The sequence below is a fragment of the Lissotriton vulgaris genome, chromosome 3_1 (assembly GCF_964263255.1).
Source record: "Lissotriton vulgaris chromosome 3_1, aLisVul1.2, whole genome shotgun sequence".
In the NCBI taxonomy this organism is placed as follows: Eukaryota; Metazoa; Chordata; class Amphibia; order Caudata; family Salamandridae; genus Lissotriton; species Lissotriton vulgaris.
The window spans coordinates 612,569,314-612,594,287 of record NC_141689.1 but is presented as its reverse complement, the minus strand read 5'-3'; the positions used below and the strand labels follow the sequence as shown (position 1 = coordinate 612,594,287).

The 24,974-nt window shown below is 42.2% G+C and overlaps 1 protein-coding gene across 1 annotated transcript in view; it reads right to left on the bottom strand.

Moving 5' to 3' along the window:
* Positions 1–24,974, bottom strand: part of ADGRV1 (adhesion G protein-coupled receptor V1) — a 1,865,288-nt gene that overhangs the window by 1,642,301 nt on the left and 198,013 nt on the right. The window contains exons 12-13 of the mRNA XM_086963519.1: positions 7,197–7,323; positions 6,872–7,057 (exon numbers count right to left, since the gene is read on the bottom strand). Of these exons, the coding sequence (XP_086819645.1) occupies positions 6,872–7,057; positions 7,197–7,323 (313 nt within the window). The remainder of the gene's footprint in view (positions 1–6,871; positions 7,058–7,196; positions 7,324–24,974) is intronic.

The window sequence follows — 24,974 nt, the reverse complement described above, 5'->3', positions numbered from 1 at the left end:
GCCTGTTCTTTAGAAACTTTTTCACTGCCATTCATAAGTGGGAAGGGTCCCCTGGGGCTGACTGGCTTACAACCTATTGGAAGTAGGCCGTAAACTGCGATTGTTTTGTAACCGCATTCAAGTCGGAAAACAACTGAACATCCCAGTGCGACTCGCTATTAGGAAGAGGCATGCCCCTTCCTAATAGCGACACTCAAACCCTATTTTGGGAGTCGGTGATAGGTTACCAACTCCCAAAATTGGATTGGTACATGGCAAAAGCCATTTTAGTGTTCACAAATGGGACGAATCTTTGTTTGCGACACTAAAAACTGTTGTACATGTGCCCGTGAATATTTAGGCCTTCAAAAACACGTTGACAGGAAGAGTTTCATCTTTGGTTGCTGATGTTACACCATGGAACTCCTTCTATAGATAGAAACCATCTACACATTAGGGATATTGAAAATCTGCCTATTGATTATGACTCTGACTATACCATGTCCAGTGCAACCAGCATCATAAAGCTACTACTGCTGTAAGCAATGCGTCTACAGACAGTTATACTACCTCACAGCATAAATACTAGCCCTCGCACAATGTTTATTCTGGCCAAGTTGTGGGCAATCTTCGAATATTGTCCATTTCTCACCCACCGTAATATGCTTGCCCTGACATATTGGTGTCTTTTCTTAACAACATCCAATGTAGGATACACATCGATGGTAAAATATATACACTCCCACAATGTTGGCAATTTGAGGCATATTGTGGATATAAAATACACGATGCAAAACCTTGGCATAATATTCACCTTGTCACAATAATGGTAATTCTTGTATATTATGGGTTCCCATGGATCATTGATATTTCTGAAAGTATGTTGGTAATTCTGGCCATATTGGGGCATTTTCTGCAGAATGGTGCTAATTATCAACATGTAGGCCTCAATGGCAAGTTTCATGTTATTGGTAGGGTGGAAATCCTGAATACTAGTGAGAGTGGTGACACCCCGTCAATACTGTGAAATCATGACTTATATGTTGTGCTGGTGCTCGAGCGTGTGCTCGAGTCACCCTGGTTTGTGGGATTCTAGAGCAAGGGTAAGCTCGGTGATGGAATGTGTGGGAGTTGGTCTTGGGGAACTGAGCTGGAAGCAGGCTTGTGTGTGGGCTCTTTTTTGCTCTCTGGGGTTTAAGTCTACAGAATAAAGCCTAAATCGAAACTACTTCGCCTGCTTTATTTCTTCTCATTAATGGTGACTCGTCTAAATTGGAAAATTCCGATAGGGGTGACAAAAGCAGTCAAGTGCTTGCTATCTTTATGGAGAGGCACCTGGTGGTATGCAGAATTCAGGTTAATCATGGAAAACCATTCCATGTTCTTGGTAACTGCAAGTAACACTGAGATCCTAGGGAGGGGAAATACATCTACAAAAATGTTTTTGTTGGGTTCCCTTAAGTCCACACATAGACGAACCCGGTCGTTGGGTTTGCGTGCAACGACAAGGTGGGCGTCCCAGTCTGAGGACTCCACACGCTCATCTATCCTGTTGTCAACTAGTTTCTGGATCTCACTGACAACCTTATCTTTGACACTCATAGGGATATTTCTAACCTTGTGGATGCAGGGGCAGGCATTTTCTTTAAGAATTATTTTGTGTGAAAAACCTTTGAGCTCACCTATGCTCCCAGAGAAGACCTTGGGAAATGTTGTTGCAAATTCCTCACATAGGTCCTCACACTCGGTCCTCACACTCACAGACAAAACAGGATCTGGGCTATTAGGATCCAATCGTATCCCTAGCTCACCTTGATCCCACCAACCTACAACACAAGGACCAGAAAGAGGCACATACAATGCCTGTCTTCCCTTAAATTCAAAGGAGAGTTTTCGAAAGCCAAGTAGTTCAATGAGTTCACTGTATAACTAGATTCTCTAGTTCTAAACCAATTTTCCACAACATTTTTCCTCTCGTATATTTTTGTTGATAATAGAGTAAGGTAACTCTGAGTCAGCCATAAGAGTCACTGGAACCCCACCTGCAAGAATTTTGCAAAACTGTTTTTTTCCTCTGTTTACCACAAGCATCACTAGATTCCTCATGAAGGCAGAGGACTTTGTTCTCCTCACCATCGGAATCAAGGCTTTCATCCCCTTGATCATACTCATCCACCACACACTTCACTGACTTAGATTTACGACACACTCATGCAGAATGACCACAAACCTTGCAATAAGCACATTTCTGGCCTAACGCTAGACATTTCTTGTCATGTGCTGAATGAGAAGAGCCACCACAATGGTAGCACTTCCCTTTTAAGACAGAGAACTTCTCAGTGCGATCCTTGTATGCTCCTTTTTCTTTTATGGGGGGTTTCTCATTTTTCTTTTTAGATTGCTCATTTAAATGAGAATAGCTCCCTTTTACCAATTTTACAATGTCTTCACTGTTGTCCAGTTTGCTATTTGCCACCACAGTTTTAGCGCATCTAGAAGTACAGCTTTGCTAATAATAGAGGTAATTTCTTGTAAACTTGCATCTCCATTAATACACAGTTTATCTTGAAGATTAAGATTATTGCAATGCACAATCAATTGTTCATGAATTAGTTCCTCTTCAATAATGCCGAACTTGCAGGACAAAGCTAGCCTTCTCAGTGCCGCTATATAATCCTCCACTTTCACACAGGGTCCTTGTTTTCTGTCATAAAAGTGGCATCTGTGCACGGTTTTGCACACAGTAGGTGCAAAATACGAGTTTAAATCTGCAATGGCTTGAGTGAAAACATCAACCTCACTTCCTGCTAAAGGTTTCTTCTTCGTTTCGGCCAAATTCTATTAAAAATTCATTCACAATTTTGCAGACAACATTTTTTTCCATGAGGCAATTTCTCAAAAAAGGGTGTACTTTTGTATCGCCTAATGAATGTCAGTTGTGAATGGATGGCATCAAGAAAGATATTTGCTACTCTCCTGCACTCCAAGGATTTGACCCCAAACATAAAAGCTTCATCACTACAGATGCAAGTGGAAGAGGTCTAGGTGCTATGTTGTCCCAGTTGCAATAGAATGGCACAGAATGTGTGGTTGCGTTTGCATCCAGGGCACTTACACCAACTGAGGAAAAATATTCCGACATTGAGAGGGAAGCTCTTGGATGTGTTTGGGGACTCAAGCATTTTAGACAGTTTGTTTGGGGCACATGTGTCACTGTGAGAACTGACCACAAACCCCTCACCAAAGTTCTCACGTCCCAAGGTTTAAACAATGTTTCTCCCAGGATTTCTCGCTTCTCAGTATAACTTTTGGATTTTGTTTATGAGATCATATATATACCTGGGGTTCGTAACAGGATCGCAGACTTTCTGAGTAGATGTCCCTTGCGTATTAGTGAGGATAATAAAAATGAATGGGATCATTGGCTGGTCGCAACTATTTTTGGAAATGAGTTGGCAAGCATTCCTTATGAAGTTTGGATTAACAGTATTCCCAGGATGAGGATTTGTGTGCTGTTATTGTGTACATCCAGGAATGTTGACCAGAGAAGTCTTGCTTACTTGAACAAATAGTTCCCTTTTGGGAGGTGAGAAATGAACTTTCTATTGAAGAAAACTTTTTAATCAGGGGCGGTAAATTGGTTCCACCCAAAGTTTACCGTCAGAAGGGAATTAACCTTTGACATGAAGGACACTTGGGGATAGTCAAAAGCAAGTGTAGAATAAAACACTTACTGGTGGCCTGGTGTGGATAGGGACATCGAAAGAGTAGTACGTGATTGTGTTGACTGCACTAATTCAGACAAGAGCTTAGTCACTATTAAACCGGCCTTACATCCCATTGTTGTCCCTGGAATGCCATGGGAAAGGGTTGGTGTGGATATTTTTGGTCCTGTTAGACGGATGGATGGAACTCAGAAGTACATTTTCGTGATTATTGATAATTTCTCTAAGCCGCCAGAGTTCAAGATTGTGGAGAAGGGGGACACTGAGAATTTGTTGTATTTTCTAGAAGAAGTTTTTGGAAGGGAAGGTCTTCCCAAAGATATAAGGGCCCGATGTAGGTAATCCCAGATTACCACTTCTTAAATACCGAATCATACCGATTCGGTATTTAAGAACTGGCACTGGGGATGTAGGTATTTTTACCTAATTGATTACCGAATCGGTAAGATTCGGTATTTACCGATTCGGTAATTAACGAATCGGTATTTAGCATTGATTCCTATGGGCCTTGAAGTCCATAGGAATCAATGGCAAATACCGATTCGGTAATTACCGAATCGGTAAATACCGAATCCTGCCAGGGGGAACAGGGTGACACTTTGACACCCTGTAGCACCCCTGTTTTTGGCTTATGTGCAATGTGACACACATACATGCCCTTAGGGCCTGTATGTGTGCCACATGGCACAGGTGTACATGCACAGATGTGCATGCACACAGGAATTCCTTATTTACCACCCAATTGGGTGGTAAATAACGAATTCTTAGAGGCCTCTAGCACTGTCAACAGTGCTACCTACATTAGAATTTACAGATTCTGTATTTTTACCGAGTCTGTATTTACCAATACGGTAATTGTACCGATTCGGTAAATACAGAATCGGTAAAAATACAGAATCTGTAAATAAATGCCTCCTACATAGGAAAAGGCATTTACCGGTCGGTAACGGCCGAATTCGGTAAATGCCTTCCTACATCGGGCTCATAGTGTCTGATAATGGAGAACAGTTAATTGGTAATCTTTTCAAGAAATGTATAAAGCAAATTAGTATTGTACACAGGACTACCTCCCTGTATCATCCAGAGAGAAACGGAAGGGTTGAGCGCTTCAATAGGGTGATTAAAGGTATCATTCAATTATCTTACAACAACTGTAACGATTGGGAGGATGAGTTGAGGAAGATGTTTTACGCATACAGTGTCACTCAATGTCAGTTCACAGGACATTCCCCTTTTGAAATTATATGGGGTAGATCTCCTCGCACCAAGGATAACATGGGTGGTTGAATGGTACTATGATTATTTCTTGGTCTGCGAAGGAAGTGAGGAAGTCTTTGGAGGTTAAGCAAAGCGATTTTGCACAGAAGCATGCTGAAGATCACAGAGTGAGAAAAGTGAACATGCAGGTGGGTGATGTTGTTAAAGTTAAGAAGGGATTGTTAACACGAAAGGGGGAGAGCAGGTACTCCACCCCCCTCAAAGTTGTGAAAATTCTTTGCAATTCTGCACTTTTAAGTGATGGAAAGGCAATAGAATTGCATTATTTAAGGACGTATTAAGGAAGAGAGTGTTGCGTGCAAACAAGTACAGCCTTGTAAGTATGATTGGGTTGTGGATGTTGGGGTTCCTAAAGAAGTGTGCCCACCTGATATCCTTTCCAAGGCTCAGGTTCTACTTCCTGTCGAATCCAGTGTTGAACCCAGTTCCAAGCATCCTACTCGATGGTCCTTGAACAAAAAGTGTTGAGGGGGAGGTTTGCGTTCGATGCTTGTTTGTGAAACCTAAGAAATTCGATGATTATATTACACTTGTTTACTCTTCAGTTTTAGTGCACATTCCGTACACTTTCTTTTGCTGTTATTCTGACATGTATTAGTGCTGTATTGTAGCATGTTCATTTTTGGTCCAACCTTGTATGCTTACCTTTACTTAGTTTGGTTTTTTGGTTTTTTGGTTGCTTTCATTTCTTATTTTGAAATTCTCTATTGCTTCTTTTGTGGGAAGGAGGAAATGTTGTGTTTGTGCTCGAGCGTGTGCTCGAGTCAACCTGGCTTGTGGGCTTCTAGAGCTTGGGTAAGTTTGGGGGATGGAATGTGTGGGAGTTGGTTTTGGGCAACTGAGCTTAAAGCAGGCTGGTGTGTGGGCTCTTCTTTGCTGTCTGGGGTTTAAGTCTACAGAATAAAGCCTACATCCAAACTACTTTGGCTGCTTTATTTCTTCTTATCATTATACACCTCAATGGGGGAATAATTGTGTGGGGACAGAATTACCATGCAAAATTCCAGACAATATTCCCCATTTCATGGGATTTCGCACTCCGATTTACTGCCTACTCTGAGCGGGTGGCAAACAGGGTAAAGTTTGGGGCTGTAGGGTAAGGGTCGGGATGGTAGAAGAAGGAAAGGGGAAAAGTGCTCTGGCAGGAAAGAACATTGCTTGTCTCAATTTGTCATAGAAAGATGTGCGACTGCAAAAGAGGCGTGGCTGCTATTGCAGACAAAGCTTCAAGCAATTCTTCCAGCCAGAACTTCTGGTCAGTAAAATCAGGTTACCCCTTCCCGTACCCAGGAAAACTGGATATGGGAAAACGGTGTCAGTCTAAGTCAGGTGGAGCAGTATTCCACACGGGGATACCATTCAGCCCAACTTTAGGGTAGGACCCCTGTGGGCATCCATGGCACATACTGCTGCTAAAATAATGGTCCCAAAATGATGCTGGTGAATCATGACATATTGTGGGCATACACGGCATGGTAGTGCCCACCCTAGTATTTTTCTGCCCAATGCCTGATGGTGGTAATTCCTGGTAACGAACAAGAAGCTATGGTATGAATGTGCCAAGGCATGATTATAGATAATTTTAAATGTACTAAAATTCAAGCTGGTGCGGAGAGGGGAGGAACAAGTATAAGTGATCCATCTTAGCCAAACCTTTCTCCAGAGACTACAACAGAAACGTATTTGCTTTGCCCATATTTCGACACAGGGTTGGTGAAGAAGAAACCCACTGCATTTCTAAATGATTATTAAAACGGCAACTCCTGCGAAGCTTTCTAAGAAACGTCTAAACAAATAAAATGAATCATGTATAAACCTCTAACAATCATTAGATTTGTATAAAGTTCACGTTTTGACCAAGATTGGAACATTAGTTGAAGAGAGAGTACCTCCGGTATCCCATCGATCCTCGATAACAGAGTAATTAATATCTCCTTCTCCCCAGGTTTGAACTCCAGAATTCCCGTGTTTCCGTAGAATTCGTTGCTGTCTCTCGGCTCTATAACATATCTCAGAAACTGCCTGACGAGTATTCCTTTCGATCGACCAATTCTGAGGACCACAGAATCGCCCTCCTTAAAAAAGAAAAGACAGTAAAGCACAGTTTAGTGGTGGGTGCGTATGGTGAAAACTCAGACCACGCCATGGCAAGCAGGTGAGGTGGCACGAGGACTCGCTCGACGCCTATACCAGCGCTTGCGCTCTCGGACTTACGTGAATGATATAGGGGCCCCTGGAGGAAGGGGAGAACTCGAACACTCCTCCCGGGTCATCGTTTCCCAAAATGATCAACTCGCAGCTAGTAAATCCTGATTTCAGAATCTGATTCTCCACACTAACCCTAAAATTCACAGAAGTACACAATACAGTCATCATTTTGCCGGAAAACGTTTTTTTACCAAGTGAAAATAATAATTATTTTTCCATGCAGTCTCAAAATGTTAACTCACAAGCCATTGCATTAAATATTGTAAACTTCGTGCCTTACACACAATGTCCGAAAATGGTGCAAATCACTACAACCGACAAGCGTATTCAACCTTGCAACTTTTATTGGCTGGAATGTGAAAGGACAACAACCTACCTTAATGTGAGGTTCTAGGTAGAAGAATGTGTGCATGTGTGGCTGCTCCTTGGGGGTGATTGACAGGAAGTATTTAAGAATCAGTACACATGACTCTTGCTGGCTTGCGAGTTTTGCCCTATTGAGCAGGCGTAGTTTTGGGACACATCTGTTCTTCATCATGAAAGCATCGCCTGAAAAGGAGGCCATGGCACTGGTATCGCCATGGGTGCACGCCCATGGTTATGGCCTGGAGGTCGAGCTTTCATTATTCGACTTCGGCATTAATTGGCTTCACACGGAGGCATTCAGCCACTTGAATGACATATAACTCGGACTACAGAAAATTATTTCCTGCAGTTAAATTCTTGAGTTAAACATTGAATTCTAGCATTATAACAATTTTAGTTCTGGCTACACCTGCACATGTTAAACAACTACAGTCTCGAGATACTGCACACAAATAGCTGATTACCTCAAAATGTTGCAACAATGAATAATTTGAGGACGATAGTTATTTCATGAATGCGATCCACAAAGCTTTTCTGAAATGGGATACAGTGTGACGTTAAATTGTGAGATCAAACACAGCGCCTTGAGACCCTCACGGGTGAGTAGCGCGCTATATAAACCCCTGATTGATTGATTGAAGTCAGGGATTAAATCAGGTGTGCAGTTCCAGGTGAATTGGTATCAATATCTGCCATTCTGCACGTGCAGTCAATGTGTTGTCTGACAAAATATTGTAGAGAGAAATATTGTTTCACACATCTATTGTGTCCTAAATACACTTATCAAAATTATCATCCCAGTGGGTGTAGATTTTCAGTCATTATCTCTATTTCATATTAAAGATACAATATGTAAATTAAACAGAGTTCGGACAATGATGTTCCACACCCAGTCCTCGGTATTGTGATCTTCTGCGGCCATTCCTTTTCTTTCGTCCATTACGGCATGGATGAGAGTAGTGTTGTCTCTAATGCAACAGCTGGAGAGGGACTGTTAAGAAGAGACATGTCCTCAAATTGAGAACTAGGGAACCAAAAGCAGCCAAGGCAAAAATGTTCACACTAGCCCCCTCCCTTCGTCTCCTCATACAATCTATTTCTTTCCATCCATCCATTCACTCATCCTCCTTCTCACCTCTCTTTCTTCTCTCTCTCTGATTGTTTTATCTCTACCTTCTCCCTCCTTTCGTCTCTTTCTATCTCTCTTGAAGCCTCCAGTGCCTGCTGTAATTAAGGGAGTTGGGAAAAGGCACAGAGGCTCTAGGAGTGGCCCTGAACTTTCAAAGCAAGTCTCCAAAGGCTCCAACTCACCAGGACAATGCCTGCTGGAATAAAAAGGCCTGTCCGGACCTGTTGGCAGCCCCTTTGAATCTTGGTGTAACAAGCAAACTTTGGTGGAGTAGCACAAACCCTATTATAAGTCCTCATAGGAAAATATTGATAATAGATGTTCATGTCATTTAAATTGTAGCACCTTATTGTATAACAGGAAAAGAAGGTCCTTTAGTTTCTTCTAAAAAAGCTCTAGAGTAGAGAGGCTCATCACTCTTACAGATCCTCTCCAATGCATATTTAGAACTGTTAATACCCATCTTCACCAGCCAGAACACTGATTATCACCTTGTGCAGACAACATTCAGGTTCATATCATGTGAAGTGATAGATGGAAACTGAAAGACTGGCCTTATTTTCTGTAGATCCTCTGGTGTTCCCATTTGACTGTCCCAAAGGCACAATTGCCCCCGGACCCTGACTCCCTAAAGCACTGTCAGAATCGTGTGGCCTTCATTGACTTAGAGCTTAGTTTCTGTAGGCCAACCAATAATGCTACAAATAATGTGTTATTTAACCTTTTCCACTTATCGGGGAATATATCCTTGCTGTGGCCCATCTTTGCATTGCTCATGCCCTCACTGTCTACCTACACTTCTAAAAAACAACGAAGAGCAAACGTCTAAGAGATCAAAAAGTATGCCAAACTTATCTACAAAACAAATAGATTTTATCACTCTCCATTCAGAGTAATACAGTTTACTGGGGTTCTGTCAAGCAAAGAATCAGATTCCCAATTATTGTGCCTGTTTCAAGACATCACATGACAATGCTAATGAGAACCTCAGCTAACTGCTTCTCCCTTATCATCTGATCAGATGCCTGAGGTTGTCCTCACAGGACCTTGTCAGGGCTATCCGGAACTTCAGTTTTTTTGTATTGCTCATTATTGTAACTGCTCTCATCTTCTATACATAAATGGAGAAGTGTGGCTCACTGGTTAGAGGCAGACCTGGAAGCAGAGGTCAGCCCGGGACCAGGGTTCAATTCCCGGCTGGGCGGTGTCTTGAGTCCTAAAATGTCCATGGTCTCGACAATTCTCGCTCCGGTGCCTACTCGATTCACGGGTTTACATTCTGCGACTCTGGGCAATAGCTTGCTTAATCTCCACAACGGCCCCTCGCGGCAGGATGCCTGGCTTTCACCTTGCGGATACCCTGCCGGGGTTATCTCACAGGGGAATACCAGGACGGGTTCCCTAAGCAAGCGCTTAGAAACTGCTCGGTGATTTGCGCTATATAAATTCCTGTACATTTACATTTACATTAGGGGGACAAAATATATATTTTTTAAATAGAGCTGTGCTAGTTTTTTAATTTATCGTATGATATTGTTTAGATATAAAGAGTCTGAATTTTTAAACTACTGCCACCTTCTGGAGTGTGCTTTAAATACTCAATAAAGATATCTTTAGGCAGAAAAGTGTACAAAGGTGCAAATTTACCAGTAGCGGCCGGCACAGGTAAGAGCGGTGAGTGCGGGGCTGGGGTCAGGGAAGTCAATATACGAGGGGATAAGTTAAATTAAATTTAAAAAATCTAAAAAACTACTTACCTTGCGCTTGCCACATTGCTGAGTTGGCCTGCCACACGGTTCCAGGATTAACAGGGGTCACCATAGGTGCCTCCTCGATCCTCAACCGGGGGTTGCAGAGAGAAGGGGGCCCTGCTAGGGACCCCCAAAGTTGCTTCCCAATAGGCTTTCCATGTCGCAAAGCCCAACATGGAAATCCTGCTGTAAACCGACATCGTAATCCAGATGGCGGTAACGCCGTCGTATAGGAATTACATGCCGGTTCTGACTGGCCGACGGGCTTCTGCAGCCCATCAGAAGCCAGCAGGAATGGCTGGCCGGTTTCAATTCCGACTGCCTAGATTGAAATTTGGCGGTCGGAATTGAAACCATTGATGTTGTTGGGTGTCTTTCCGACCAACATCAAATTCAGGCCCTCTATGTTATTGGTGTATATATAAATATATATATATATATATATATATATATATATATATATATATATATATATATAATATTTTTTTAAATTATAATATAATTTACAATTATTAGTTTTAGGATACTTTTTATCCTGATATATGTTAGATATATATGTGTTTTACTTTACAAGTTAATTTGTTATATTTGTTACAATATATATTAAATATATTTAGTTTTAAATAAATTAAAGTTAGTATTTAGCTTGTTAAATTTGTAATATTTTAATTTACTTATATCTAAAAACTGATACTTAATATAACAATATTATTGAAAACAATAGTTTTGTACTTTCCTTTTTAAGTATAGGTTGTGGATATTTTTGGAGTAGATATTTTTGTCTCGATAATTTTGTAGGTCGATATTTTAGACCTCGATCTTTTGTCAGTGAACAATATTTATCCTACAGCTGGATAATACAAACAGGGCTCTTTTGAAAGGGGATGGAGTGGAGATGTGATTTTGTCTGGATATTTCCGATTGCCTGTTTCTTCCATGATTTGCCCCTCCTTCAGTCTAGGTTGTTACCAGCTGTTATCAGAGACCAGGAAATTACCCTCATTCTTTGATTTCTTCATTTCAAAAGTAAACACAAGATAATCAAAACGAATTCTAATCAACTGCAAAATTTGCAATATAGTCTTCTAATTAGGTTTAATTGGAACAGATACATTTGTCTAGTCACAATATACAGATTTTTTTATTGACAGTAAAGAGCACCAATCATACTTTGTACATAATATCTAGACTTCGGAGAATGAGCATAAAAATGTTGAAGAGCTACATGAATTCCAAGGATGTGACATTTTATATTTGTTTCTCAAGGCTTGCAGCTATGGGATGATGCTGCCATTCTACATTAGGTATCTGAACTTAATTGGCCTCTGGATTAATCATAAAATACATAGAATATCAGATGTATTTCTGCCGTCAGGCACTTATTTGTTGTTGTATTAATCACTTTCTGTTAATGTTTGAAACAGTGATTATGGTATTGAATCTGAAGTTTTGTGCTTTAGTGTTCCTTTTTTCCCTCTTTGTCTTTGCTCTTTCTTTTCTCCATCTTTTATATCATTCTTTACAGTTTTTCTTATTCCCATTGCATATTTTCTTTATGGTAGCATGCTCTTTTCGGACTAATATATCATAGTTATTCAATGTTTTTGTACTTTTGAGAACAAACATTTTAATAAAGACATGTGAGGAAAAAAAAGAACTGGTGGATAGTTTGGGTTTAAAAAAGAAATTAATTTTGTAACCAATGCTTCCGAGTGTGAGCAAGGCAAGCCAGCTTAAATCCATAACCTGAATTTAACTATTCATGCATTAAATTCCTGTTTGAGCGTTCACAATTCTTTCTTGGAATAGATTCAACTGAAAACAATATATTTAAGGCACTACACTTTGATGCAGTAACAGTTAAATTCTTCTTCCAGTCCCAACTACCTCTGCAATAATTTATTGACTGTACCTATGCCCCAGGATCACGCTACAAATCTTCTTTGGCTAGATTTGTACAATAAAAATACCATAGTTTATATATAAAGGCAGAGGCAGGGGAGGCAGGGGCAAAAAGTGACCACAGTAACCAATGAACCAGAAGTCCCAGATAAAACGGTGATTAAGTTAGCTAATATTGAACTCACTGTTGCAGAACTCCAGCTCCTATCATTGGGACTATCCTTCTGTCCAGGCAATGATTTTAAATATCCCCAGTCGCAGGTAGATGTTTCAAATTTATTAGGAAATTGAAACTCTTGAAACACTTTAAGCTTAACAAAACACCTGAGACTTTGAATACAACTAAGACGGTCCATACCAGAGATGAAATGGCTCAGGTCTGTGACATTCCACTATTGAGGTCCTTACATTCATTTGCTCAAGAGGAAAGTAATCCAGCTAACTCTACACAAGAGGACCTTTAAGAACTAGGTATATCATGTAAGTCCAATGCATTAATCCCCTTTCAGCCACCATCATCATTTAAACCCATGATGCCCAAGAACGCTATTGACATTTTTAGTGATTGTGTTGTTGCGGATTTGAAAGAACTGAATAGAAAAGTATTGCAAAAAGAAAAGCATAGAAATTACAAGGAAAAACAATACTCTACACTAATGCGAAAACTGCGAAACAATAGCGATGTGATAATTAACAAATCCAATAAAGGGGGAAATATAGTGCTTTGACCTCGTGATCTTTATATGCAAGAGGTAAACAAGCATTTGGAGGATTTGGAATGCTAAAGGAAAGCTACATTCATGGACCTGAAAAACATCAAGTGAATAGTATTCAAACAACTGTCACAATGGAAGAGGTTAGGGTTGCTTAGCAAAAATGAATTTGGGTTTCTAAAAAATGATTACCCCATGACACCGGTAGTATACTTCATCCCCAAGGTGCACAAGAACATTACACCTGTACCTGGGCGACCAATAATATCAGCTCAAAGGAGACTATTAGATCCAATGTCAAAGTACGTTGAATACTTTCTCCATGAACATGTGGAAGCTTTGCCTTCTTACATTCGTGATACTGGTCACTTTTTAGCCAAACTACAATCTGCCGAATGGAATCAAGAATATGTCTTGTTGGTTATGGATATCAGTGCATTATATACTAGTAAACGTCATGAAGATGGAATAGTAGCAGTTACATTTTTTTTATCTAAACGCCCAGTGGAATATTACCAACAGAACGAAATGCTTCTTACCATGATTGAAACATGCCTAGCCAATAATTATTTTATCTTTAACAAGGAAGTGTATCAGCAGTTGCGGGGCGTGACGATGGGGGCATGCTTCTCCCCTAGCTATGAGTGCTTGCACATGGGCTACTGGGAGGAGCGCGTCTTCAAAGCCACCCACAAGACACTGTTTGAGACACACGTTAAACATTGGTGGCGTTTCATAGACGACGTGTGTGTCATATGGGAGGGATCTGTGGAAAGTGCATATGACTTTGTTAAAATCCTCAATATTAATGATCTCAATTTAAGTTTTACTGTTGAAGCCAGTAAGGAGTTCAATTCTTAGATGTGGAGGTTTACATCGAGCAAAATACTATACACACTAAGTTGCACAGAAAAAGTATGGCTCGGAATGCGGTGTTACATGCTGATAGCTCTCATCCAAGACACTTGATAAGAAGTATCCCCTATGGGGAATTCTTGCGAATAAAATAGATTTGTAATTCAGATGATGATCTTAGGATGTGCCAATCTGAGGCGTTCCAGAGGTTTAAAAATAGAGGGTAAAAAGAAAGGGATTTAAGGGTGGCTCTGGATAGAGCCAACACTCCGATTACCATTGAGGAAACATATAGTTCCCAGCCAATAACCTCATGCCCCCAGTATCAACAGCATCTCACCTAAAACTGATAACACAGTTAGACTGATTACATCTTATAGCCAACAGGAGAACCAGTTTAGAAAAATAATATACAAAAACTGGCCTATCATAAGAACAGATCTAACCATGTCCCAAATTGTGCCAGAGCTTCCACAGATAACTTTCAGACATGCGCCCTCTATGAGGGATGCATTGGTGAGAACTAGTCCGGAGGTTATAGACATTGGAAAATGGTTGTCCAATAGAGTGGGCTTCTTTAAATGCAGTACTTGCAGGGCATGCAAATTTGGCAGAAACATAAGTGTAATATCCACAGCATTTGATCCTAGTTCTATCAAAATCACTAAGTTTTAACATGTAGAACGGATTTTGCTGTTTATGTTTTAGAATGTTCATGTAAAATGAGATAATAGGCAGCACAAAGTTGCAAGCTTTTAATCGCATACTACAGCATTTGAGAGCTATCATGAACTCTGACCCTAACTACCCCGTGGCAAGACACTTTAAACATGTGCATAACAACCACTTGAAATAACTTAGTTATTATGTTGTAGACACTGTGCCAAGATCTATAAGGGGTGGTAACAGGGAGAAGAAGCTGAGACAACTTGAGTCATACTATATTCTTACTCTCTATACTAAGAACCCCAATGGTTTGAATAATGGAAATGAAGTGCACTATTTTTGGTAAATGCTGTGTTGTGTGTATAGATAGAGAGAGCTATATGATAAGATGTATATTTTTACGGATTCAATTTCCTATCCTTCTACCATTTTAACCCCATTTTTTATCCCGTGGTTTTAGTCCGGTTTTTAGACGAGGTTTTTTCATGGGTTTTATCTGGAATTTTCCAGTTTTACCTTTGATTTTACCAGTCATTTTAGTGGGGCTGTAGCTAGGGATAATGATGTGGGCTGGAATTATGTGAGGTATTCTATTCAGTTGAATTTGCTCTTTTTGATATCATGATTCGAAATTTGGGTCTCGTATATATGAAATCTTAGAATTAAGCTTTATACCTATGAAGTGTTCCAAAATACATTTAGTACAACCTAATTATATGTATGCTGTCACTCGTTGAAATCCACTATATGTATGGTTATTGTCGCACTTGTGAAAAAAGTTTGATACTTTTTGTGATAAGTAGGCATCATACAGGCTTCTCTGAATGTATTTATTTATTTATTTTGTCAATATTAGTTATGGTGAATTATTTAATAATGAATTGATATATTGAGTGTCTTTATGAATTTTAGCACTTGAACTGAAGTATTATATGATGTTATTTATTTATTTGCGATATTGCACAAAACAAAATCCGGAGATTAAGTACTAATATTGGTATAGGCTTATACTGTTGGTGGTTTGTCTTCTATTTCTATATGGAGAAATCGGATGTTGTGATGTTATGGTTTTTTTTCTCACCATTTTGACTTTGTATAAATTGCACATTGGCGCGTGGCATGTCATGTGATCAAGACAGTTGTATACTGTTGAAACGTGTCATGCCGGGCACTCGCCATTTTGAAACATTGATGACCTTATGGCAATAAACTGCACGTAAAAGCAACTGAACTCGCTGTGGTCTGTACCTGATTTCCTGGGGGCTCCCGGGTGGAACAGGATCGTGAAAACTCATATATAAATATATATTAGAGCAAATTGCGCAAGCGCTTCGGGAGGGCTCACTGCTTCATCCGACCCTCCGGTCTGTATTTGGCTCCTCTGCAATGTTCACAGGTTCCCCTGAATTAAAAATGGGTCCGACGCGTTTCGGGGCCACAAACGCCCCTTCCTCATGGACTGTGCGCAGTTCAACACCATGTTCTCTTCACGCTGGTCAAACGCTTTTTAGTTTGAACAGTTGGCGTCGTCCTCCCTGAGTGGGTGGAGTCTGGCAACACCGGGACTCATGGTCAACGTAGTCCTGTGAAGTGAAATAAAATAGTAACCTTGAGTAGGCTGGCGTGTCTGCACTTTCATTACTGTCATTAAGATCCTTAAGTAGGATGGGAGGGAAGCTGCGGGCATCACGTTTTATTCAAATGGATGTTGCGCTGACAGGTTGAGTGTGTTTGATCTCGCCTCAGTCTCTTAGGACAGGATACATGTTCCGCCATCAGAGTGGAGCTCCTTCCGCGACCGAGGCTGGCCGCCTGAATATAGTAGAGCAAATTGCGCAAGCGCTTCGGGAGGGCTCATCACTTCATCCGACCCTCCAGTCTGTATTTGGCTCCTCTGCAATGTTCACAGGTTCCCCTGAATAAAAAAGGGTCCGAAGCGTTTTGGGGCCTCAAACGCCCCTTCCTCATGGACTGTGCGCAGTTCAACACCATGTTCTCTTCACGCTGGTCAAACGCGTTTTAGTTTGAACATCTGGCGTCGTCCTCCCTGAGTCTGGCAACACCGGGACTCATGGTCAACGTAGTCCACAGTCCCGAAGGACTATGCTGATCAGTGTCAAAGTGCAGGTGCTCCCTGTATCAGGTGTAATGGTAATTGGATGTCCATGATTGGTATGTTTGCCTTACTAGTAATGCCCCTAGTAAAGTGCACTATGTGTGCGAGGGCTGGTAATGCAAATGCTACTAGTGGGGCTACAGCACTAATTGTGGCACCCACACAAGTAGCCTTAAATAGAGAACTCAGGCCTGCCACTGCAGTGCCTGCACGCAGTTTGTTAAACTGCCATGTTATCCTGACAAGTGCACCCCCTTGTAAGGCCTTACCCTTCCCTTTCTATGCAAATCAGACACCCCTATGGTAGGTCCGAGGTACCCCATGGGCAGGGTGCAGTGCATTTGAAAGGTAGGACATGTACTGAGGTGTGTACCATGTCCCGACAGTGAAATAATCTCCATTTCTTTTTTCACTGTTGAAAGGCCATCTTGCCCATAGGACAGAATGGGGAGGCTGTGTAATATGTTTTCCAGCCTATCTTCCCAAAGGCTTAAGATGGAGAGGTGACGTTTAGTATGGATGAACTCTCAATGTAATACATCTTTTTATGAAGGTGGTTTTTGCATTGTGTGATTAGAAACCACTCTTTTAGCAGTGGCTGGGTTTTTGTGCTCTACCATTTCTGTGTGTCTCTGCCTGGTTGTGGATTGACTGTCTGGATCTGAAAGTGATAGGATCTGGGGAATGTCTTGACCCAGGGGAGGAGGTGAAACAGCAACAGGCTGAACTGCATCTGGAGTGTAGGGGGGGAGTAGCCTCTGGAGGGGAAGAGGCCTGGGCAGCAGCCATAAAACAATGGCTCCATCCCCTGCTGATTGATTAAGGATCCAGACCCCCACTATCAAAGGAATGAGGTGTCACTGGCAGGAAGGCACCCAGACCTGGTTTTAACAGGGGTCAGAGCCCCCCTGAACACAAAGACTTCAAAGACATTTAGGGGTGTAACTATGAGAGCTGAAGCCCCTGAATATTGCCAAGAAAGAAACAGCCGAAGAGCCTGAAGGAAAGGACTGACCCTTGCTGTGTGTTCTGGGTTTGGCCTGCAGTTTGCTGTTTTAGCCAAGGAGAGGCTAAAGGGACTTTGCTGTGTGCTGTGTCCCCCTGCTTGAAAGGACTTTGCTGTGTGCAGTGTCTGGAAGTAACTTATTGCCAAGGCCCCGAGGTGAGCTGGCTCCCTGTTGCTGAAACTCAGGAACACAAAAGGTTCCAGGCAAGTCTCAGCGAAGCTGTGTGCGTGTGCTTTTTGCAGCCTGAGACCCTCGTAAGAATTACCCTGTGATCGTGGGCACCTGGAGTCCAAGCGAGTCTCAGCGACGCTGCGTGCATATGCTTTTAGCAGCCTGAGCCCTTTGTGAGGATTGTCCTGTGATCGTGTGCACCGGAGTCCAAGTGAGTCTCAGCGACGCTATGTGTGTGCGCTTTGTGCAGCTTGAGACCTTCGTGAGGGGTGCCCTGTTATCGTACTCTTAGAGCTCAAGTGAGTCTCAGCGATGCTGTGTGTGTGTGCCCTGTTGCAGCCTGAGATCTTCGTAGCACCAGCAGCCTGGACCGGCAGCCCCAGAGGAGCTGAGCCGCCGACCCGAGCCCGCCATTGCCAGAGCGGGACCTTGAACCAACCTCGTCGAGGGAGGGCCTGAGTTTCACTGCCTTGAATCCACAAAAATTGCATCAGAGGCCCAAGTCACAGGAAGAGGAGAGGAGAGGAGAGTGAAGTTGCACCCCCCGGGTAGGTGTGTCACCGCCTGGGGCGGGGTGCGGGCTCAGAGAGAGATGCTCTTGGCCTCTTCCATTCCTGCAGCGCTTCGGCTCGTATCACGGCCCGTACTTGCCAACGAGTGGCAGCACAGTGCCGGAGTGCAGAGATGCACTTTGGTTTACACCATACCCGTGTGGGGGCATCTTTTGACAGAAGCTGAACGAGAGTCATTACGAGTGGCAGAGAGACCGCCCAAGGCACTGTGATCGGGGCTGGAATGTATTACGCATTGCATTATTTCTGCATTACAAACTACCTGATTATTGTATTACGCATTGCATTATTTCTGCATTACGAACTGCCTGACTGTTGCATTAGGCATTGCACTATTTTTGCATAACAAAATACCTGATTGTTGCATTACGCATTGCGTTAGGTTGCATAATGAACTATCTGATTGATGCGTTACGTATTGCATTATTTTGTCATCACGAACTGCTTGATTTTTGCATAACGAACTGCATTATTTTTACATTGCAAAGTGCCTGATTCTTGCATTATGAACTGCATAGCATTGTGTTAGGACTGCAGTGGATCATTTAGAATTGCTCATTAATATCGCCAGAACTTACAAGGGCTGGCTGGCCTAACAACGAGCCAGGAGGAATATTACAAATATGCATATGTTGGATTTATATTGTGGTGTCATCAGTGGGTGACTGAGAGCGTGGCTGCAAATACTTTAGGCACTTGCCTTGAAGATAAGCCTGGCTGTTCGTGCCAAGCTACCAAGGGGCTGAGCGGGGACTATCTGAGAAGTTGTCCTTCCTTTCCCTGACGTGGAAGCAAGGGTCCCTATTTGGCCTAAGGTACCTACCTTAGCCAATTAGCAACCCCCAGGTCTAACACATATTCTAAACAGCAAAAAGATATATACAACATGTGTTACAATTAGTGCAACGCTATAGTGTGTGTGCAGTATGACATCATTTGAAGCCCAAAAAAGTAGGTGCAATTTCACACTACTGTTCATTTTTCACGTGCACATAAATTGGGGTACTGGTGAAAGTACTCACTCAGTACCCGCTGTTTAGGTCCACATGAAGATGCTTGGTCACCTTCATGCTCGCAGCAGGCAGCCATGATGCTAGCCTAGCATCTCCATATGGACGTGAGACAGCAGGCTCTGGGTGTGCACTCAGGGACCATTATGTAGGCGCTGATGGCAGAATTGCAGTCCTGTTTTATGCTTTTAAATACATTTGGATCTGGCGGTACGGAGATTGGAAAGCATTTGCATGGGGGGGGGGGCTATCTCACAATGTGCAACCAGTGTCACTCTATTCCCTTGACGTCGTGAAATGGCTGGTAGACAAAGCAACAGACCCATGCCAGGCTTTTGTTATTCAGCACAACAATTTGTAACAAACTGTACAGTGGTCGAATTTTATAAGCCCTAGTGGGTGGGAAATGTTCTGCTCTTTACACCATAACGTGCAATGGCTGTGTCTTTCGAAACACAACACCAATTTATAGACTGCAGGTGTCTTATTTTAAGTTATTCATCAACAATTATGCAGCCAGCTGGGATTGTTCTCCCTTCAGAGTGAGAGAGTCTCAACAGCAAGAAGAGCTGGTTACAGTACACGAAGCACAGCAAGCGCATGCACAGCACACAATTCTGCACAGGGCATGAATGTAAGATCGGAAATAATATTCCAGAAGCAAACACTTTCCAAACAAAGTCTTGATTCACAAAAAATGAAGCCACAGGCCGCTGCACTTACCCAAAGAACACTACAAACCTCTCTGTCTCTACCCTGTCAATGCCGAAAGAGAGAAGAAAGCGTAAGGATAAAAGTGCCGTTTGACACCAACTCAAAAAAGACATTTTTTTCAAACTGAACACCATACACAAATGAGACTCTAATTCTTTTTCTACAGCTAATAATGCACTTTTGATAAGAATGTTGCTGCTGGGTGATGCTCCCTTTATTTCTTCTTGCAAAGAGCTGGGCAGCTCCCGCTTCCAGGAGGTGACCCCGTGACCTGCAGCTTGTCAAGGCCCATTGAAGATGTCCTTACCTCCTCTGCTCCGGGGTCTGATGGCTGCCAAGCTCTGGGCATTCTTAGGGGCAGCCACAGCTGAGTACATTTCATTCAGCTTACTTTGGAATTGCCAAGGACCCTTAACTACACAAAAATCTGTATTTTCGGTTCCCACAAACAGTACTGCTGTTCATTAAATCAAAGCGGCATGGCAAGACCTGGGCTGATAAATTATGTTTTTACAGTGTTGCTGGATTGAAGCTACTTCACGGCCTTGGGGGCTTTGAATTCCCCTTCTTGAAGAGCAAGCGCCGCAACGTGAAACAGCAAACATCATTCTTCCTCTAGAGTTCAAGAGGAGTTTAACTGGTTGGCATAGGATAGCCGAGTTCCATTCTCCGCCGCCCTTTAAAACACCTTGGTACAGGGGGGGCGTGGCTTGGATGCCGCGCAAGATGGCCGGCTAGGTACGGAGCTCCGCCGCATCGATCACCTCACGGCGTATTTTTCCCGATGTAAACGGGACCGCTACTGAGCACCGTCGCTGGATTTGGCTGGCAGAACATTAACGGAATCAGCGGAGCAGCTTTTCACCGCTTGTGGAGCCGTTTTCACCCCTCTCCGCGATGAAATCCCTGCCCCTCACGGAGCCGCCATTTTGAAGCTCTTCCGAACATCGGAGCCTCGGCTGACAGGAGCTGTCACTACACGACGTGTCACTGGACACCAACGAACTTTCAGGCACCGACTTCACTTCAGGGGTGAGATTTATATATATTGTGCATGACGCCTTTACTGCATTTTTTCTCTCCTCTTCCACATTAGAGGACACGTCCAAATACGCAGTTTTACGGCGCTTCACCCCTGACAACTGCATGTTTCCCGCCCTAACATGCTCACAACTCTGAAATACTTTTTATCCTAAATTTCTTCCTCATGGCGCTATGACAACAACATTTTCTGAGACTTTCTGTCCGTTTCTCCTGCGCCTCAGCTACTTCAGGATGCTCCTTCCTATGCTTCCATTTTAGTCATCCTCCTCTTTTTTGTACTCGTTATTTATCACACTCTAATTCCCTGTCGCCTTTTCCACTGAGTTACGTCTGGGTGCTTCACCCTCTCTTTGGAGATATTTCTGGAACATTTCACATGCACCTTTAGTCGTCTCACAGGGAATTGAGAATATATTGTCGCACGTTCATTTCTTTCTATGGTCAACTTACGCAAACCTAAATTTGTCTTCACATCATCGGGGAGTACTTCAGGAGCATCTTCATCTGGTACAAATAGAGCCACTGCATCTGCGAACATGACGACTCCAAAATCATCATTGGCTCATACTAATACCAGTAAGTCTTCCCCACCCGCTCCGGCGGGCAAGCGCCTCAAGCAAAATTCTCCTACGCCAGAAGACAATCCTTCACATTCTTCTACTGACCAAATTCTAGAGGAACTGCGTGCGCTGCGCCCATTTATTGAAAAAACGAGTACAGATATGCAGCTTTTAAAGGATAAATGGGAAAATATGGATGCCCGTCTTTCTACTGTTGAACAGCAACTTCCTGAAGTTCAGTCCAACACACAACGTATAGACTCTTTAGAAAAAACGGTCCTCTCACTCCAAAAGCATACAGAGGATTTGGAAAATCGAAATAGGAGGAATAACCTCCGTATTTACAATTTGCCGGAAAATCTTGAGGGGGATAATCCAGTGACTTTCTTCACCACTTTCTTGCCGAAACTTCTGGACTTACCACCTTCCACCTCCATTAGTATACAAAGAGCCCATAGACTAGGTGCCAGAACGGGCTCCTCCTCAAAACCTCGTGGAGTCATCATTTTATTTCTGAAATATACAGATCTTTTATTGATTCTCTCAGCTGCGAGGAGTAAAAAACAAGTGTCTTGGCAAGGTCAACGTGTATATCTATCTCAGGATGTCTCTAGCGTCACAGCCTCCAGACGTAAAGAATTTCTGGCTATGCGTCCCTCTTTGCGAGCCTTGGGAGCAAGATATGGCTTGTTTCATCCTTGTACTCTCCGAGTCACCTATCGAGATAAGTCTTGGTCATTTCAGGAACCTGGAGAATTAAGGAACTTTCTTCTTCTACACAGTGAAGAAGGGATGGACGCCTCCTCTTCTGCTTCGACCAGTGGCTGAAATTGGACTTTTATTGTTTAACTTGTTTGTCGTCCTAATGGCTTGTCTTTGACTTCATGTATTCTCCTCACTTCTCATCTCAGTTCTTACACTCTCTTTTCGTATCTTTCTTCCCTTTATCTATTTCTGGCATCTCCTTTATATCCCTCTATTTTCTTTCTCTACTTTCTGGACTTCTGCTTTTACGTCTACATGTTATGTATGTTAACACCTTTTTTCCCTTTTTTTTTTTTTTTTTCCTCCCCAGACGGATATGTATCGGATTCCTCTCAACACCTTGTCCCATTCCATGTTCCTTTTGTGCGGTCTCGATGTGGTTCTCCTCCTGATCCTGGTCCGTACGTCTTGTAAAGCATCACCACCTCCCCACCTTCCCTATGTGTATTTTTTCTCTTTCAGGTATGTTTAATGCAGTCATCCTTTTGGATTTGTACTGTCTTCTATGCATTCTCTCTTTTCTTCCTTCTTCCTTCCCCACTGATCTCCCTTCCCTTTTCCCATCCCTCTCCTCCTCCCTTTTCCTTTTTCATCTTCCTTTTCTACCTGTTCTTCCTTCTTCCTTTTTGAAGAGTTTTATGGTTAATACTTCTATACAGCTTGAATTATTACATGTACAGTATGTTTTTGCAATTCTTGATTTAGATCAGTTTAGTAAGTTTTCACCTTCAAAGTTGTTTCATGGAATGTGAAAGGATTTAATCACCCTATCAAAAGGCAAAGAGTACTCTCCCACCTTTCCTCTTACAATCCAGATATCGTCCTTATCCAAGAAACTCACCTATCTGACATCGAATCTTTAAAGCTAAAGCGACTATGGGTTGGAACTGTTTTATTTTCTCCTGCTTCCCAAAAAAAGAATGGAGTAGCCATTTTGATTCATAAGCGACTCCAGTGTAAAGTAGTTCTAGAAGAAAAAGATGACGAGGGACGCTGGGTCTTAGCTAAACTACTAATTAACAATATCCCACTTACGATATTCAATGTTTATGGTCCTACATGTTTTGACTCCTCTTTTTGGCCCTCCATTACAGCAAAATGTATTCAACATAAAGATGATGCTTTTCTATTGGGTGGAGATTGTAACCAGATCATTGACCCTTTTTTAGACCGAAGATCCTCTGTTCGTTTTTCCCCTTATAAACCACATAAACAATTCCTTGACACTATTACCCAAACTCATCTTGTAGACTCATGGAGACTCACTCACCCAGACGTCATGGATTTCTCCTTCTTCTCTCCTCCTCATGCTTCCTTCTCCCGCTTAGACTATATCTTTCTCTCTTCATCTCTTTCTCAACACCTTATTTCTTCTTCTATAGAACCGATTGTTATCTCTGACCATGCTCCTGTTATTACTGTTTTTGACCTTCTTCCTCCTACCCCTAAATCTTCTCGCTGGCGCTTCAACCCTTCTCTTCTTACTGATCCTCTTTTTTCCTCCTCTTTTCGTTCTTTTGCTGCTGAATTTTTTCATCTTAACTCTACACCTGATACCCCACCTCATATTCTTTGGGATTCCTTCAAGGCCACAGCCCGAGGTTTTATTATTGATTTTGTCTCTAAAAAGAAGAAAAAATTCCTTCAAAAACGTAAAATCACCCTTGCACATATTAAATCTCTGGAACATCAATTCTATACTTCCTCTGATAAGATTATGTCTCCTGAATTGCTTAAGGCTAAGATTGCCTTTAACAAACTTACCACAGACTCTGCCTCCTCTTTTCTTCTCCGGACCAGCGCGCGATTTTATGGAGGTCGAAATAAATCAGGTAAACTGTTAGCTAACTATTTAAAATCTCGTAAAGAACGTACTAATATTGATTCTATCTATTCCCCCTCTAATGTACTTCTTCATACCAATGCAGAAATTTTGGAACAATTCCACTCTTTTTATGAGACTTTATATACTCCCGAAAACCCTCCCACCCCAGAGCTTATTCAATCCTACTTTGACAACATACCTCAACCAGATACTTCCCACCTTAATATTTCGGCCGTTGACTCTGATCTTACGATTTCGGAACTGTCCTCTGCTCTATCCTCCCTCACTAAGGGGAAAACCCCAGGACCTGACGGCTTCCCAGTTGAATTTTACCTACATTTCTCAGACCTTCTTTTACCTCACCTTCTATCTCTATTTCAGTCTTTTTGTTCTACTGGATCAGCCCAAGGCTCTTTTCAAGACGCTACCATATGCCTTATCCCTAAAGAGGGTAGAGACCCTAAGTTCTGTAAAAATTATCGACCTATATCTCTAGTTAATGTTGACTATAAAATTTTTGCGAAACTATTAGCCCTTCGCCTTGACCCGCTCCTACCACATCTTATAGGGAAAGAACAATGCGGCTTTGTTAAAGGCCGCTTGACCTCGGATAATTCT